The sequence below is a fragment of the Erythrolamprus reginae genome, chromosome 9 (assembly GCF_031021105.1).
Source record: "Erythrolamprus reginae isolate rEryReg1 chromosome 9, rEryReg1.hap1, whole genome shotgun sequence".
Lineage (NCBI taxonomy): Eukaryota > Metazoa > Chordata > Lepidosauria > Squamata > Dipsadidae > Erythrolamprus > Erythrolamprus reginae.
In genome coordinates this window covers 55764407-55777433 of record NC_091958.1, presented here as the reverse complement: position 1 = coordinate 55777433, position 13027 = coordinate 55764407, and the positions used below count along the sequence as shown (strand labels likewise).

The window sequence follows — 13027 nt, the reverse complement described above, 5'->3', positions numbered from 1 at the left end:
GTCTGCTGGAAGTTTGTTCCAAGCATCTACTCCTCTTTCAGTAAATTAATATTTTAGAAACATAGAAGATTGACAGCAGAAAAAGACCTCATGGTCCATCTAATCTGCCCTTATACTATTTCCTGTATTTTTATCTTAGGATGGATCTATGTTTATCCCAGGCATGTTTAAATTCAGTTCCCGTGGATTAACCACGTCTGCTGGAAGTTTGTTCCAAGCACCTACTACTCTTTCAGTCAAATAATATTTTCTCACGTAGCTTCTGGTCTTTCCCCCAACTAACTTCAGATTGTGCCCCCTTGTTCTCATGTTCACTTTCCTATTGAAAACACTTCCCTCCTGGACCTTATTTAACCCTTTCACATATTTAAGTGTTTCGATCGTGTCCCCCCTTTCCCTCCTGTCCTCCAGACTATACAGATTGAGTCCATGAAATCTTTCCTGCTAAGTTTTATGCTTGAGACCTCCCACCATTTTCGTAGCCCGTCTTTGGACCCGTTCAATTTTATCAATATCATAGAAATAGCATAGAAATCAAATCAAATCAACCAATCAATAGTGTACCCACATAAAGGTAAAAGTTCCCTGCACACATGCGTGCCAGATTGTTCCCGACTCTAGGGGGCGGTGCTTATCTCTGTTTCTAAGCCGAAACAGAGCGCCCCTCCCACCATTTCAGTGTTCTGGGTTCAAGTCAGGCTCCAGACTTACTTGCGGTCGCTCTCCGGGGGCCAATTGTCCCATTTGTAGTAGGTCTCGGGTTGCTCCGTGAACAGGACTTTGTGGAGGCTGTTTTAAAGACAGAGAAAGGGGGCCAATGTGGATGAGGTACGTTCTCTGGGATGCCCTTTGCGAAGAGGGTTTTCCTGACACCCCCCCCCCCCATCCCCATCGGTCTCTTCTCTTACCAGTGTATGTATTCCTTGGGAGCCAGCTTGGTGATGGAGGGCACCACCGTATGTAGCCACCAGACGGCGTCGCGCTGGATGGCGGCGATCTGGTTCTGGAAAGCCCGCAGCCCTTCCAGGTCTGGGGAGAAGCAAGAGGGTCCAGCTTCTCTTAGGACTGGATCTGGGTTGGGTTAAACCCCCGAGACCCTTCGATTCCCAAGATCCGGGAGGGATTGAGAAAACCCCAGTGATGGTGGAGTGCTTAGAACGCGACATGGCAGGAAGGCTCTGCCCTCCCACAGCCATCAGTTCGATCCTGACAATGGGGCTCCAGGTTGAGTCAGCCTTCCGCCCTTCCGAGGTGGGTCAAATGAGGACCCAGACTGTTGGGGGCAACAGGCTGACTCTGTAAACCACTTAGAGGGCTGGAAAATACTGTGAAGCGGTGTATAAATTTAAGTACTATTGCTTCCTTCCTTCCCCCTTCCTTCCTTTTTAATGCATTATGAAGCAGTATATGTCTAAGTGATATTGCTATTCTCCTTCTTCCTTCCTTCCTTCCCTCCTTGCTCCCTTCCTTCCTTCCTTCCTTTTTAATGCATTATGCAGCAGTATATGTCTAAGTGATATTGCTATTCTCCTTCTTCCTTCCTTCCTTCCCTCCTTGCTCCCTTCCTTCCTTCCTTCCTTTTTAATGCATTATGAAGCAGTATATGTCTAAGTGATATTGCTATTCTCCTTCTTCCTTCCTTCCTTCCCTCCTTGCTCCCTTCCTTCCTTCCTTTTTAATGCATTATGAAGCAGTATATGTCTAAGTGATATTGCTATTCTCCTTCTTCCTTCCTTCCTTCCCTCCTTGCTCCCTTCCTTCCTTCCTTCCTTTTTAATGCACTATGAAGCGGGATATAAGTCTAAATGCTATTGCTCTTCCTTCCTTCCTCCCTTCCTTCTTCCTTCCTTGCTCCCTTCCTTCCTTCCTTTTTAATACACTATGAAGCAGTATATGTCTAAGTGATATTGCTATTCTCCTCCTTCCTTCCTTGCTCCCATCCTTTTTAACACACTATGAAGCGGGATATAAGTCTAAATGCTATTGCTCTTCCTTCCTTCCTTCCCTCCTTGCTCCCTTCCTTCCTTCCTTCCTTCTTTCTTCCTTGCTCCCTTCCTTCCTTCCTTCCTTTTTAATACACTATGAAGCGGGATATAAGTCTAAATGCTATTGCTCTTCCTTCCTTCCTTCCCTCCTTGCTCCCTTCCTTCCCTCTTTCTTCCTTGCTCCCTTCCTTCCTTCCTTTTTAACACACTATGAAGCAGGATATAAGTCTAAATGCTATTGCTCTTCCTTCCTTCCTTCCCTCCTTGCTCCCTTCCTTCCTTCCTTCTTCCTTCCTTCCTTTTTAATACACTATGAAGCAGGATATGTCTAAATGCTATTGCTCTTCCTTCCTTCCTTCCTTCCCTCCTTGCTCCCTTCCTTGCTCCCTTCCTTCTTCCTTGCTCCCTTCCTTCCTTCCTTCCTTTTTAATACACTATGAAGCAGGATATGTCTAAACGCTATTGCTCTTCCTTCCTTTCTTCTTTTCTTCCCTCCTTCCTTCCTCCCTCTTTCCTTGCTCCCTTCCAAGTGCCGTTGCTGTCCCCCCATTGGTGAGGGGTGGGGACTCCCAACCTCCCCCCCCCCCCCCGAGCCATAAAGCCAAGCCTCACTTTTCTTCTCGCCCTTGTCCCAGGCCACGCCGGCTTCCTTCACCTGGGCGGTGATGCTGAGCATCATGGAGACGGCCAGCAGGTCTGTGATGTGGATGACGAAACGGTCCTGAGAGAGGGGGGGGGGAGGGTGAAGACCCCGGCGGAGAGCCCTGGCGGAAGGGCAAGGGGGAGGAGCGAGGCGGGGCCTCCTTTGGGGACCCCCTCGCGGCCCTCACCTTGAACTCCATGTCAGCGTACTGAGGCTCCTTCCGCTCCTGCATGAGTCCCAGGCAGAAGGCCTGGAAGTTGATCTCGTGCTTGGTCTGCTTGATGATCTCCCGCAGGAGAGCCCGGGATGCCCTCAGGTAGTCGTCTTTGTTGGTCAGCAAGTCTTGGAAGACCATGGCCAGGAGCTGAGGGGAGGGGAGAAGGAAGGGAGGGGAATGAGAGAGGAGAGGAGGAGAGGAGAAGAGAGGAGGGGAGAAGAGAGGGAGGGGGAATGAGAGGTGGGGAGGAGAGAGGGAGGGGGAAGAAAGAAGAGAGGAGGAATAAGAGGAGAGAGGAGGAGAGGAGAAAAGGAGGAGGGGAGAAGACAGGGAGGAGAGGAGAATGACAGGTGGGGAGGAGAGAGGGAGGAGGAAAGGAGGAGAGAAAGGGAATAAGAGAGGAGAGGAGAAAAGGAGGAAGGGAGAAGAGAGGGAGGGGAGGGGAATGAGAGGTGGGGAGGAGAATGATGGGTGGGGACGAGAGAGGGAGGAGAAAGAAAAAAGAAAAGAGGAATAAGAGGAGAGAGGAGGAGAGGAGAGAAGGAGGGGAGAAGAGAGGGAGGGGAGAATGATGGGAGGAGGAGGAAAGGAGGAGAGAAGGGGAATAAGAGAGGAGGGGAGGAGAAAAGGAGGAGGGGAGAAGAGAGGGAGGGAGGGGAATGAGAGAGGGAGGGGAGGAGAAAGGGAAGAGATGGGAGAGGGAGGAAAGAGAAATGAGAGGGGAGGAGAGTGGAGAAGGAGAAGAGAAAGCACAGGAAGGAAGAAGGGAGAGAGAGGAAGAAAGAAGAGGAAGAGGAAAGGGATGAAGGTGAGAGGACAGAAGAGGAGAGGGCAAAAATGCCAGACCACAATGAGGACTCGTGCAACGGAAATCACCCAGAAGGGCTTTCAAAAAACCCCATTTTCTTGCAAAAAACCGACAGCTCTCTTTTGACGACAAAGGTTGACCAGCCCTCCAGAGGGGCTGCTGGGACCCCGTGGGATAAATCTTCCCCGCCTACCTTTGGCGCCAGTTCCGGGCTGTGTTGGAGGACCGTATACAGGATCTGCATATTGTTGGGGTTTCTGGCGTTGGACAGTTCGTTGAAAACCACCGACTTGACCACAGTGCCCAAGTTGTCCCGGTGAACGTTCAGCAGCTCCCTGGAAGATGCTCGGGCTCAGAAGCAGCACCTGCACCTAAGAGGTGGGACTTCTCCCCAACCCCTGTCAGATGGGCCCCCCAAAGATTGTCCAGCCTTGGCAACATTTAAGACGGTAGAACAGAGGTCTTCAAACTGGGCCACTTTAAGACAGGTGGACTTCAATTCCCAGCATATCTGGCTGGAGAATTCTGGGAGTTGAAGTCCACAGGTCTTAAAGTTTATTATTTATTCATTCATTCATTCATTCATTCATTCATTCATTTATTAGATTTGTATGCCGCCCCTCTCCACAGACTCGGGGTGGCTAACAGCAGTAAAAAAACACAATATAACAAATCTAATATTAAAAGTAATTTTAAAAACCCCAATTTAAGAAACCAATCATACATACAGACACACCATGCATACATTTTATAAGCCTAGGGGGGAAGGGAATATCTCAATTCCCCCATACCTGACGACAAAGTTGCCAAGTTTGGGGACCCCAGCTATATAATATAGAACAGCAGAGTTGGAAGGGACCTTGGAGGTCCTCTAGTCCAACCCCCTGCTTAGGCAGGAAACCCTACACTACCTCAGACAGATGGTTGTCCAACATCTCCTTAAAAACTTCCAGTGTTGGAGCATTTTACACTTTCTGGAGGCAAATCATTCCACAGATTAATTGTTCTAACTGTCAGGAAATTTCTCCTTAGTGCTAAGTTACTTTCCTTGTTTGTTTGTTTGTTTGTTTGTTTGTTTGTTTGTTTGTTTGTTTATTAGATTTGTATGCCGCCCCTCTCCGTAGACTCGGGGTGGCTAACAACAATAATGAAAAAAATATGTAACAAATCTAATATTTAAATTAATTAAAAAGACCCTTATTTAAGAAACCAAACATACACACAGACATACAATGCATAAATTTTATAGGCCTAGGGGGAAGGGAATATCTCAATTTAGTTTAGTTTCCACCCATTGCTTCTCGTTCTACCCTCAGGTGCTTTGGAGAATAGCTTGACTCCCTCTTCTTTGTGGCAACCCCTGAGATACTGGAAGGCTGCTCTCATGTCTCCCCTGGTCCTTCTTCTCATTCAACCAGCCATGTCCAGTTCCTGCAACCGTTCTTCCTATGTTTTAGCCTCCAGTCTCTTCATCATCTTTGTCGCTCTTCTCTGCACTGTTTCTAGAGTCCTAACATTTTTGTTGTTGTGGACTTCAACTCCCAGAATCCTCCAACCAGCATGGTTGACTGGGGAATTCTACAGACTGAAATCCACAGGCCTTCAAAAATCTCAAGACTGGACAGTCCTGGAGTAGAGAACCCCGATGTGATTCTCCTCCACCACCCGTTCGGCTTTCTCCACCACGTAGGCAAAGTTGGCTCTTCTATGACATGTGGACTTCAACTCCCAGAATCCCTGAGCTAGCAGGACTGGCTCAGGAATTCTGGGAGTTGAAGTCCACAAGTCATAGAAGAGGCAACGTTGCCTACCCTTGACATGGGGGGTTCCCTGCTTTAGTCTTGCCTGGAGCATTCGTTCCATGATCCCCCTGCACCCCCACCCACCCCGCCCCACTTCCGTCGGCCTACCTGACACAGAGCATGTAGTGATTGAGGAGGACTTTGGGTTTCAGGCGGATCTTGATGAGGTTGGAGACCACCTCCACGTCCTCGGAGCTATGGGTGCCGCAGTTCATGCAGACAGACATGAGCAAATCCTGAGCGGGTCGAGTGAGCTGCAACAGAAGAAGAAGGAGAAGGAGAAGAAGAAACGGAGGAGAAGGACAAGAAGGAGAAGGAGAAGAAGGAGGAGGAGGAGGAGAAGGAGAAGAAGAAGAAGAAATGGAGGAGGACAAGAAGGAGAAGGAGAAGAAGAAGAAATGGAGGAGGACAAGAAGGAAAAGGAGAAGGAGAAGAAGAAATGGAGGAGGACAAGAAGGAGAAGGAGAAGAAGAAGAAAAAGAAGAAATGGCGGAGGACAAGAAGGAGAAGGAGAAGAAGAAGAAGAAATGGAGGAGGACAAGAAGAAGGAGGAGGAGGAGGAGGAGAAGGACAAGAAGAAGAAGAAATGGAGGAGAAGGACAAGAAGAAGAAGAAATGGAGAAGGACAAGAAGGAGAAGGAGGAGAAGGAGAAGAAGAAGAAGAAATGGAGGAGGACAAGAAGGAGAAGGAGAAGGAGAAGAAATGGAGGAGGACAAGAAGGAGAAGGAGGAGAAGAAGAAAAAGAAGAAATGGAGGAGGACAAGAAGGAGAAGAAGAAGAAATGGAGGAGGACAAGAAGGAGAAGGAGGAGGAGGAGGAGGAGGAGGAGAAGGAGAAGAAGGAGAAGAAGAAGAAGAAGAAAAAGAAGAAATGGAGGAGGACAAGAAGGAGAAGGAGAAGAAGAAATGGAGGAGGACAAGGAGGAGGAGGAGGAGGAGGAGAAGAAGAAGAAGAAGAAGAAGAAGAAGAAGAAGAAGAAGAAGAAGAAGAAGAAGAAGAAGAAGAAGAAGAAGAAGAAGAAGAAGAATTATTTGAGCGGGATGCACAGGCCCTGCGACAAATCCCACCCAGGTAGGATGGGGAAAGCCACATGAGATCCTTCATGAGAAACACTTCAATGATTGAGTCATTCAGCCCAGCATCAGGGCTCTTCTTAGGTTCTTACTGCCAATCTGGTCAGGAACCACTCTCATCCCACCTGGGCCAGATCCTCCCGCAGAGAAGGCCCGTCCTACCTTGGGGTTCTGCAGCCACATTTCCAGTCTCTGCACGGCCATCTGCCGGATCTCTTTGTAGCCACAGGTAGCGGTCAGAAGGCGCAACAGATTCCGGGAGACGTTGTCCATCGGCTGGCGCCTGTTGAGCTGGTCCCGCAACATGTCCAGGACGTATTCCTCCACGCTATCGGCGAGGTCGTCATACCTGGGCCGAAAGACGGGCGCTTTTACAAATTTACCTGGTGCTTCTAGGAGACACCGCCCCCCCACCTTAGTCCGGGATTCAGAGGGGGCAAAAAAAGGCGTCCAAATGAAGAGAAATAAGTCTTGAAGGACAGCTCAGAGGCATATTCAACTATGTTTCACTAAAGGAAAAAGGGACTTGGTTTTCACGAGAATTATCCTAAAAATATTGACATACTATATTTTTCGGAGTATAAGACGCCCCTTTCTCCTCCCCACAATAGCTCAAAATTTGGGTGTGAATAATCTGAATATAGCTTTTCCCCCCCTGCCCCGAAGCTTATTTTTTCAGCCCCAACTATGTGCTAACGATCTTCCCAGCTCTTCCCTTGCAGGCTCTTTCATTGTTTCTCCCTGCAAAGAATGTTTTCCAAGCCCTAAGTCTTTGCAGGGTTTTTTCATTGCTCTACTTGCTCCGAATAAGTTTCTTTCCAGCCCTAACCAGGTGCTAACAATGTTCTCAGTTCTTATTGGCTTGCAAGCTCTTTCATTGTTACTCTCTCTAAATAAGGGTTTTTTGAAAGCCCTTAACCAGGGGATAAAATAATATGCTGAAGGCGACCAGACTAAGGACCCTAGCCAGATGGATACCTGGTAGGCAGATTTTTTCATCCTATTTTCCTTCCCCAAAACTAAATAACAACAACAACAACAATAATAATATATTAGATTTGTATGCCGCCCCTCTCCGAAGACTCTTAGACTCCGAAAAATACAATAATTGGTTTATTTTACTTCTTCCAAAACCCATAGCACCCTCTCCACCAATTCTTCTCTACAACAATCTAGACTGAGCTGAGATGAAGGGACTGGACCTTGGTCTTCCATGGCTGAGGACAGATTAGAATCTAGGACTCTTTTCTGCTTCAATGACAGCAGGGGAAGAGCCTTCTCTGTAGCGGCCCCTGACCCTCTGGAACCAGCTCCCCCCGGAGATCCTTGCCTTTCGTAAGCGCCTTAAAACCCACCTCTGTCTCAGGCATGGGGGAACCGAGATATTCCTTTCCCCCCAGGCCTATACAAGTTATGCATGGTATGTTTGTGTGTATGTTTTGCTTTTTAATAAGGGTTTTTTAGTGACTTTAATTATTAGATTTGTTATACATTGTTTTTATTATTGCTGTGAGCCGCCCCGAGTCTGTGGAGAGGGGTGGCTTACAAATCTAATTAATAATAATAATAATAATAATAATAATAATAATAATCTCTGATCTGACTGCGTTGAGACTATGGTGAAAAAAGCAGAATTCCCCCATGGTCTTCCTGGGTGAAGGATGCAGCACAGGGGGGGGAGTTGGGGGGGCGGGAATCCATTTCAATAACAAAGTTCTCTAAAAGTTTGCAGAAAGATAAGACTGAAATGTCCCGGGAATGCCGCATAGGAAGGGCTCAAGGTTGGAACGTTGCAACCTAGAAACGTTTCTTAACACCTGTACGGAACTTTCCCGGGAAAACCTGAACGCAAGCAGCAGAGAGGCTACCTGGGCATCAGGTGGGCCTCTTGCTCTGGGCTCATTTTGTCCTCGGCTATCAACAACTCGCTCTGGCTGTCTTCTTCCTCTGGAACGGACGGGTGAGGGCTGTTTCCTAGAACGTTACAAACGAGATGGACAGTCAGCACAGAGAACCACAGCCTGCCCTCGAAGGCCACAAGGACCGGTAGCTTACAGGGAAAACAACGATCTTTGAATGTGGCTTTGAACCCCTGCCCACCCACTCTCTGCGGGGGTAGCCGTGGGCTCCTGGAGGGTTTGGTCCCCGCTTCGGATTAATCAGAGTTTAATTTTGCATCTATTGATCAGACATAGCAAAGGGTTAAGCACCATGGTTTCACCCTACTAAAGCAGGTGAATCCTCTAATCCACTTTCCTTCCTTCCCTCCCTCCTTCCTTCCTCCATTCTCCCTCCTTCCTTCCCTCTCCCCAATTTTTCTCCCTTTGTACCTACCTGCTTTCCTCCTTCCTTCCTCCCTTGAATTCCTTCTGCTTTCACACTCCTTATTTCTTTTTTACTTTCTCCTTCCTCCCTTCTTCCCTCCCTCTCCTCTTTCCCTCCTTCTCTCCCTTCATTCCTCTTTCACTCTCCTTCATCTCTCTCATTTTTACTTTGTCCTTCCTTCCTCCCTCCCTCCCATTCCTTCTCCTTTCACACTCCTTATTTCTTTTTTACTTTCTCCTTCCTCCCTTCTTCCCTCCCTCTCCTCTTTCCCTCCTTCTCTCCCTTCATTCATCTTTCACTCTCCTTCATCTCTCTCATTTTTACTTTTTCCTTCCTTCCTCCCTCTCTCCCTTCCATTTCTTCTCCTTTCACACTCCTTATTTCTTTTTTACTTTCTCCTTCCTCCCTTCTTCCCTCCCTCTCCTCTTTCCCTCCTTCTCTCCCTTCATTCATCTTTCACTCTCCTTCATCTCTCTCATTTTTACTTTGTCCTTCCTTCCTCCCTCTCTCCCTTCCATTTCTTCTCCTTTCACACTCCTTATTTCTTTTTTACTTTCTCCTTCCTCCCTCCCTCTCCTCTTTCCCACCTTCTCTCCATTCCTCTTTCACTCTCCTTCCCTTATCTCTCATTTTTGCTTTTTCCTTCCTTCCTTCCTTCCTTCCTTCCTAAAACCTGCTTCATCTGCTCCCAAGAAGTCCTCTTACCAGCACTGAGGTCTCCTCCACCGCGTCCGACCTCTCCATGTGACAAAATACTTTTAGGGGGCATCTTTGTGCCAAAGGCCGTCTGAATGTTTTCGACAAAGGTCTTGCAGTGGGGGCTGTCCACCCAGATCCGTTCCCCCAGCGAATCCTCCATGTAAACCTAGAGAAGAAGGAGGCACCATCCATGTTTTCCCCCTGAAGTGTCCAGCCTTCCTGTCCATTCTACGAAAGCACCACCGCCAGGTCACCCACCTTGACAAATATCTCGGGCCAGTTTTCGTCCTCCTCATAAGCCGCCATGAGGAGGTTGCAGGCCAAGACCGACACCAGGCTGTTCCCTTTGGCCTTGAAATTGATGGAGGCATCTCGACGGAGGAGGCTGCACAGCGCCTGCAGAAGCAACAGGTGAGAGAAAGGAGTCAGGATGGAGAGACTTTAAAACAGACCTGGGCAGTGAAGCAGAGTTGGGCCACATTTAACAGGAATGGGTAGATTGCATTTCCATTTCCAAAAAAAGTTTGGACAAAAAAATTCTCTCTCTCTTTCTTCCTCCCCTTCGCTCTATTTCTTTCTCCCTCCCTCTTTCTCTCCCTCCCTCCCTTCCTCTTTCTTTCTCTCCATCCCTTTCTTTCTCTTCCTTCCTTCCTCTCTTTTTTGCCCTCTTTCTCTCTCCCTCCCTACCTCCCTCTGTCTTTCTCTCTCTCTCCTTCCTTCCCTCCCTCTCTTTCTCTCTCTCTCTCTTGCTTTCTTTCTCTCTCTTGCTCTCTCTCTTTCTTTCTCTTGTTCTCTTTCTCTCTGAGCTTCGCGGCACACCTGACCATGTCTCCTGGCACACTAGTGTGCCACGGCACACTGGTTGAAAAACACTGGTCTAGAAGACCTCCAAGATCCCTTCCAATGAGCTCATTCTGTTAGTCTGATTCTGTCTGCCGCTCACCTCAATCACCCCTTCCGTGGCGAAGATATTTGGCTTGATTTTCGCCAGGTACATCAAGGTCAGGTAGAGGGTGATGTCAGGCTTGGCCCGGTTCATTTTCAGCTGCTTCACGGCTCCGCACAACACCCCTTCAATGCGGTCATCATTGCCTTCCACTTCGGCCGCCTCGACCTCATCCAGCAAAGCATTGGGGGACACTGTTAGGAAAAGGGGAATCACAGCAGCTGTTTGGCAGTTCAATCTCCCACTAAAACAATCACTAATGCACAGTTGGGTATTTTAAATAACTACAACATATATTGAGCCCAGAGAAATAAACATCTGTCTCTACCTAAGACTTAACTCCCATCCTCCTGATTTTGAGGGGAAAAAAATCATTCAATACCTACTTGGTAAAATACATTAATAAATACAGTGGTACCTCTACTTACGAACTTAATTTGTTCCGTGACCAGGCTCTTAAGTAGAAAAGTTTGTAAGAAGAAGCAATTTTTCCCATAGGAATCAATGTAAAAGCAAATAAGGCGTGCGATTGGGGAAACCACAGGGAGGGTGGAGGCCCTGTTTCCTCCCAGGAGGTTCCTAGAGAGGCCCCACGGAGGCTTCCCCCTGCCTTTTCCAGCCCTGTTTCCTCCCAGATTCCTAGAGAGACCCCATGGAGGCTTCTCCCCGCCTTTTCCGGCCTTGTTTCCTCCCAGGAGATTCCTAGAGGCCCCACAGAGGCTTCTCCCCGCCTTTTCAGACCCTGTTTCCTCCCAGGAGATTCCTAGAGAGGCCCCACGGAGGCTTCTCCCTGCCTTTTCCGGTTGCAGTTTCGGACGCTTGGGTTTGTAAGTGGAAAGTGGTTCTTGAGAAGAGGCAAAAAAATCTTGAACACCCGGTTTTATCTAGAAAAGTTCATCAGTAGAGGCGTTTATAGGTAGAGGTACCACTGTACCCTCCCCACAATTTGGGAAGCGGAAATGCTCCCCCCCCTCCCCATTTAACAGACTTTACCTTCAATAGGGATGACCGAGGGTTCTTTGATGGAAGGCGATATGGCTCGCTTCTCAGCCACGGCAGCCTCGGCCAAACGTCCCAGAGCGCTGAGAGGGGGTGTGGAGGAAAGTTTGGGGCGCTTGGTCAGCCCAGACGTGCCGGACAAAGCGGATGTTGACGCCTCTCGCTTCCGTTCGGAGGGCAACCCGGACGATGAGGGCTTGAGCAAGGTGGCCGCTGTCTTGGACTCTCCCACCTGCCCTTTGGAGCCCAAAGCGATGAAGTCCCCCGGAGGAGGGTGCCCTAAGACAGGAGAATAAAAGGAGGAGAGTGAGATCACAATGTGATGGATTTTCGAATGATGCACGCAGATCCAAGTACAGTGGCCTTGAATAATACATAGCAAACAAGATTGATATGCTGGATTTTGTATCACAATATCACAAGTCAAACACTTCCCAAGCGCCTAGGACTGTGTGATGTATTTTCGTATGATATGCGTAGATCCAGAGTCGTCAGAGTTCGATTTTAAGATCCTGATATCGGCTACGTTTTTCTTGTTGTTTCTCATCAATTTGATTCTCACGTGGTATGTAGGTATTATTATTATTATTATTTCAATAATAATACAACACAGCAAATGAGATCACTCTGCTGGATTTCGTACTTCATCACGTCGGGAGTTTCATTATTATTATTATTACTATCATTATTATTATTATTCACTAAAAACAGTAATTACAGCAAACAAGATTGATATGCTGGATTTCATATCATAATATCACAAGATGAACACTTTCCAAGTGTCTAATTATTATTATTGTTATTCATGTTGTTGTTGTTGTTGTAATAATAATAATGATAATAATAATAATAATAATGATAGTAATAGTAATAGTAATGTGTAGTGCTGGTGATGGTATAGGGTCTCCTGCAGGTGCAGGAGGTTGGACTAGATGACCTGCATGGTCCCTTCCACTCCTAATAATAAATAATCAATAAATAAATAAATTATCACCATCATCATCATTAATTTAATTTATATGCCACCCAAGTCCCGAAGGCCACTGGCTGGCTGGGCGGATACTGTAGGACCAGGTTTATTATTTTTTCTTGAAAGGGAAACGTTCAAGGGCTCCCTTTTTATCTGAGGGGAAATGGGGGGGTGTCTTGGTGGAAGAAACCCCCCCATTTATGCCCTCCCACCATCCACACGTGCCCCTGCCTGACACGCGTCTTCGGGGGAGAGGGCGGGCAAAACCCCTCCTTTCCAGGACCTTCCTGGCGAGGAGACCCCCCACACACACACATGTAGACCGGGGGGGTCGTGGGGGAGACCCCTCCCCACTTTCGCTCCCCAGCCCCCTTACCGGAGGGCTTGGCGGCGGAGCTGGGGCGGCGCGTGGCCGCGGGCTTCGGCCTGTTCATCTTGCGGCGGGGGAGAGGGCGGCAGTACTCCCCCCAAGAGGGGGGTTTGTGGGGGGGGGTCCCTGGGAGGGAGGGGGCGCGGAGGCGCCGGTTCCTCCGCTTCAAACAGCGGAGATAGGGGAAAG

At 48.2% G+C, this 13027-nt stretch overlaps 1 protein-coding gene across 3 annotated transcripts in view; it reads right to left on the bottom strand.

Moving 5' to 3' along the window:
* Window positions 1-13027, bottom strand: part of INTS1 (integrator complex subunit 1) — a 55139-nt gene extending 42112 nt beyond the window's left edge. For 2 of the 3 annotated variants that reach the window (XM_070761366.1, XM_070761367.1), the window contains exons 1-13: window positions 12845-12984; window positions 11493-11777; window positions 10497-10693; window positions 9812-9949; window positions 9560-9719; window positions 8398-8503; window positions 6692-6878; window positions 5564-5709; window positions 3847-3988; window positions 2816-2992; window positions 2598-2706; window positions 909-1029; window positions 712-789 (exon numbers count right to left, since the gene is read on the bottom strand). In XM_070761366.1, coding sequence (XP_070617467.1) covers window positions 712-789; window positions 909-1029; window positions 2598-2706; window positions 2816-2992; window positions 3847-3988; window positions 5564-5709; window positions 6692-6878; window positions 8398-8503; window positions 9560-9719; window positions 9812-9949; window positions 10497-10693; window positions 11493-11777; window positions 12845-12902 — 1904 coding nt within the window. In that variant the 5' untranslated portion in view covers window positions 12903-12984. Of the gene's footprint in view, window positions 1-711; window positions 790-908; window positions 1030-2597; window positions 2707-2815; window positions 2993-3846; window positions 3989-5563; window positions 5710-6691; window positions 6879-8397; window positions 8504-9559; window positions 9720-9811; window positions 9950-10496; window positions 10694-11492; window positions 11778-12844 lie in introns of all 3 variants that reach the window. The other variant, XM_070761370.1, reaches the window with a different exon arrangement.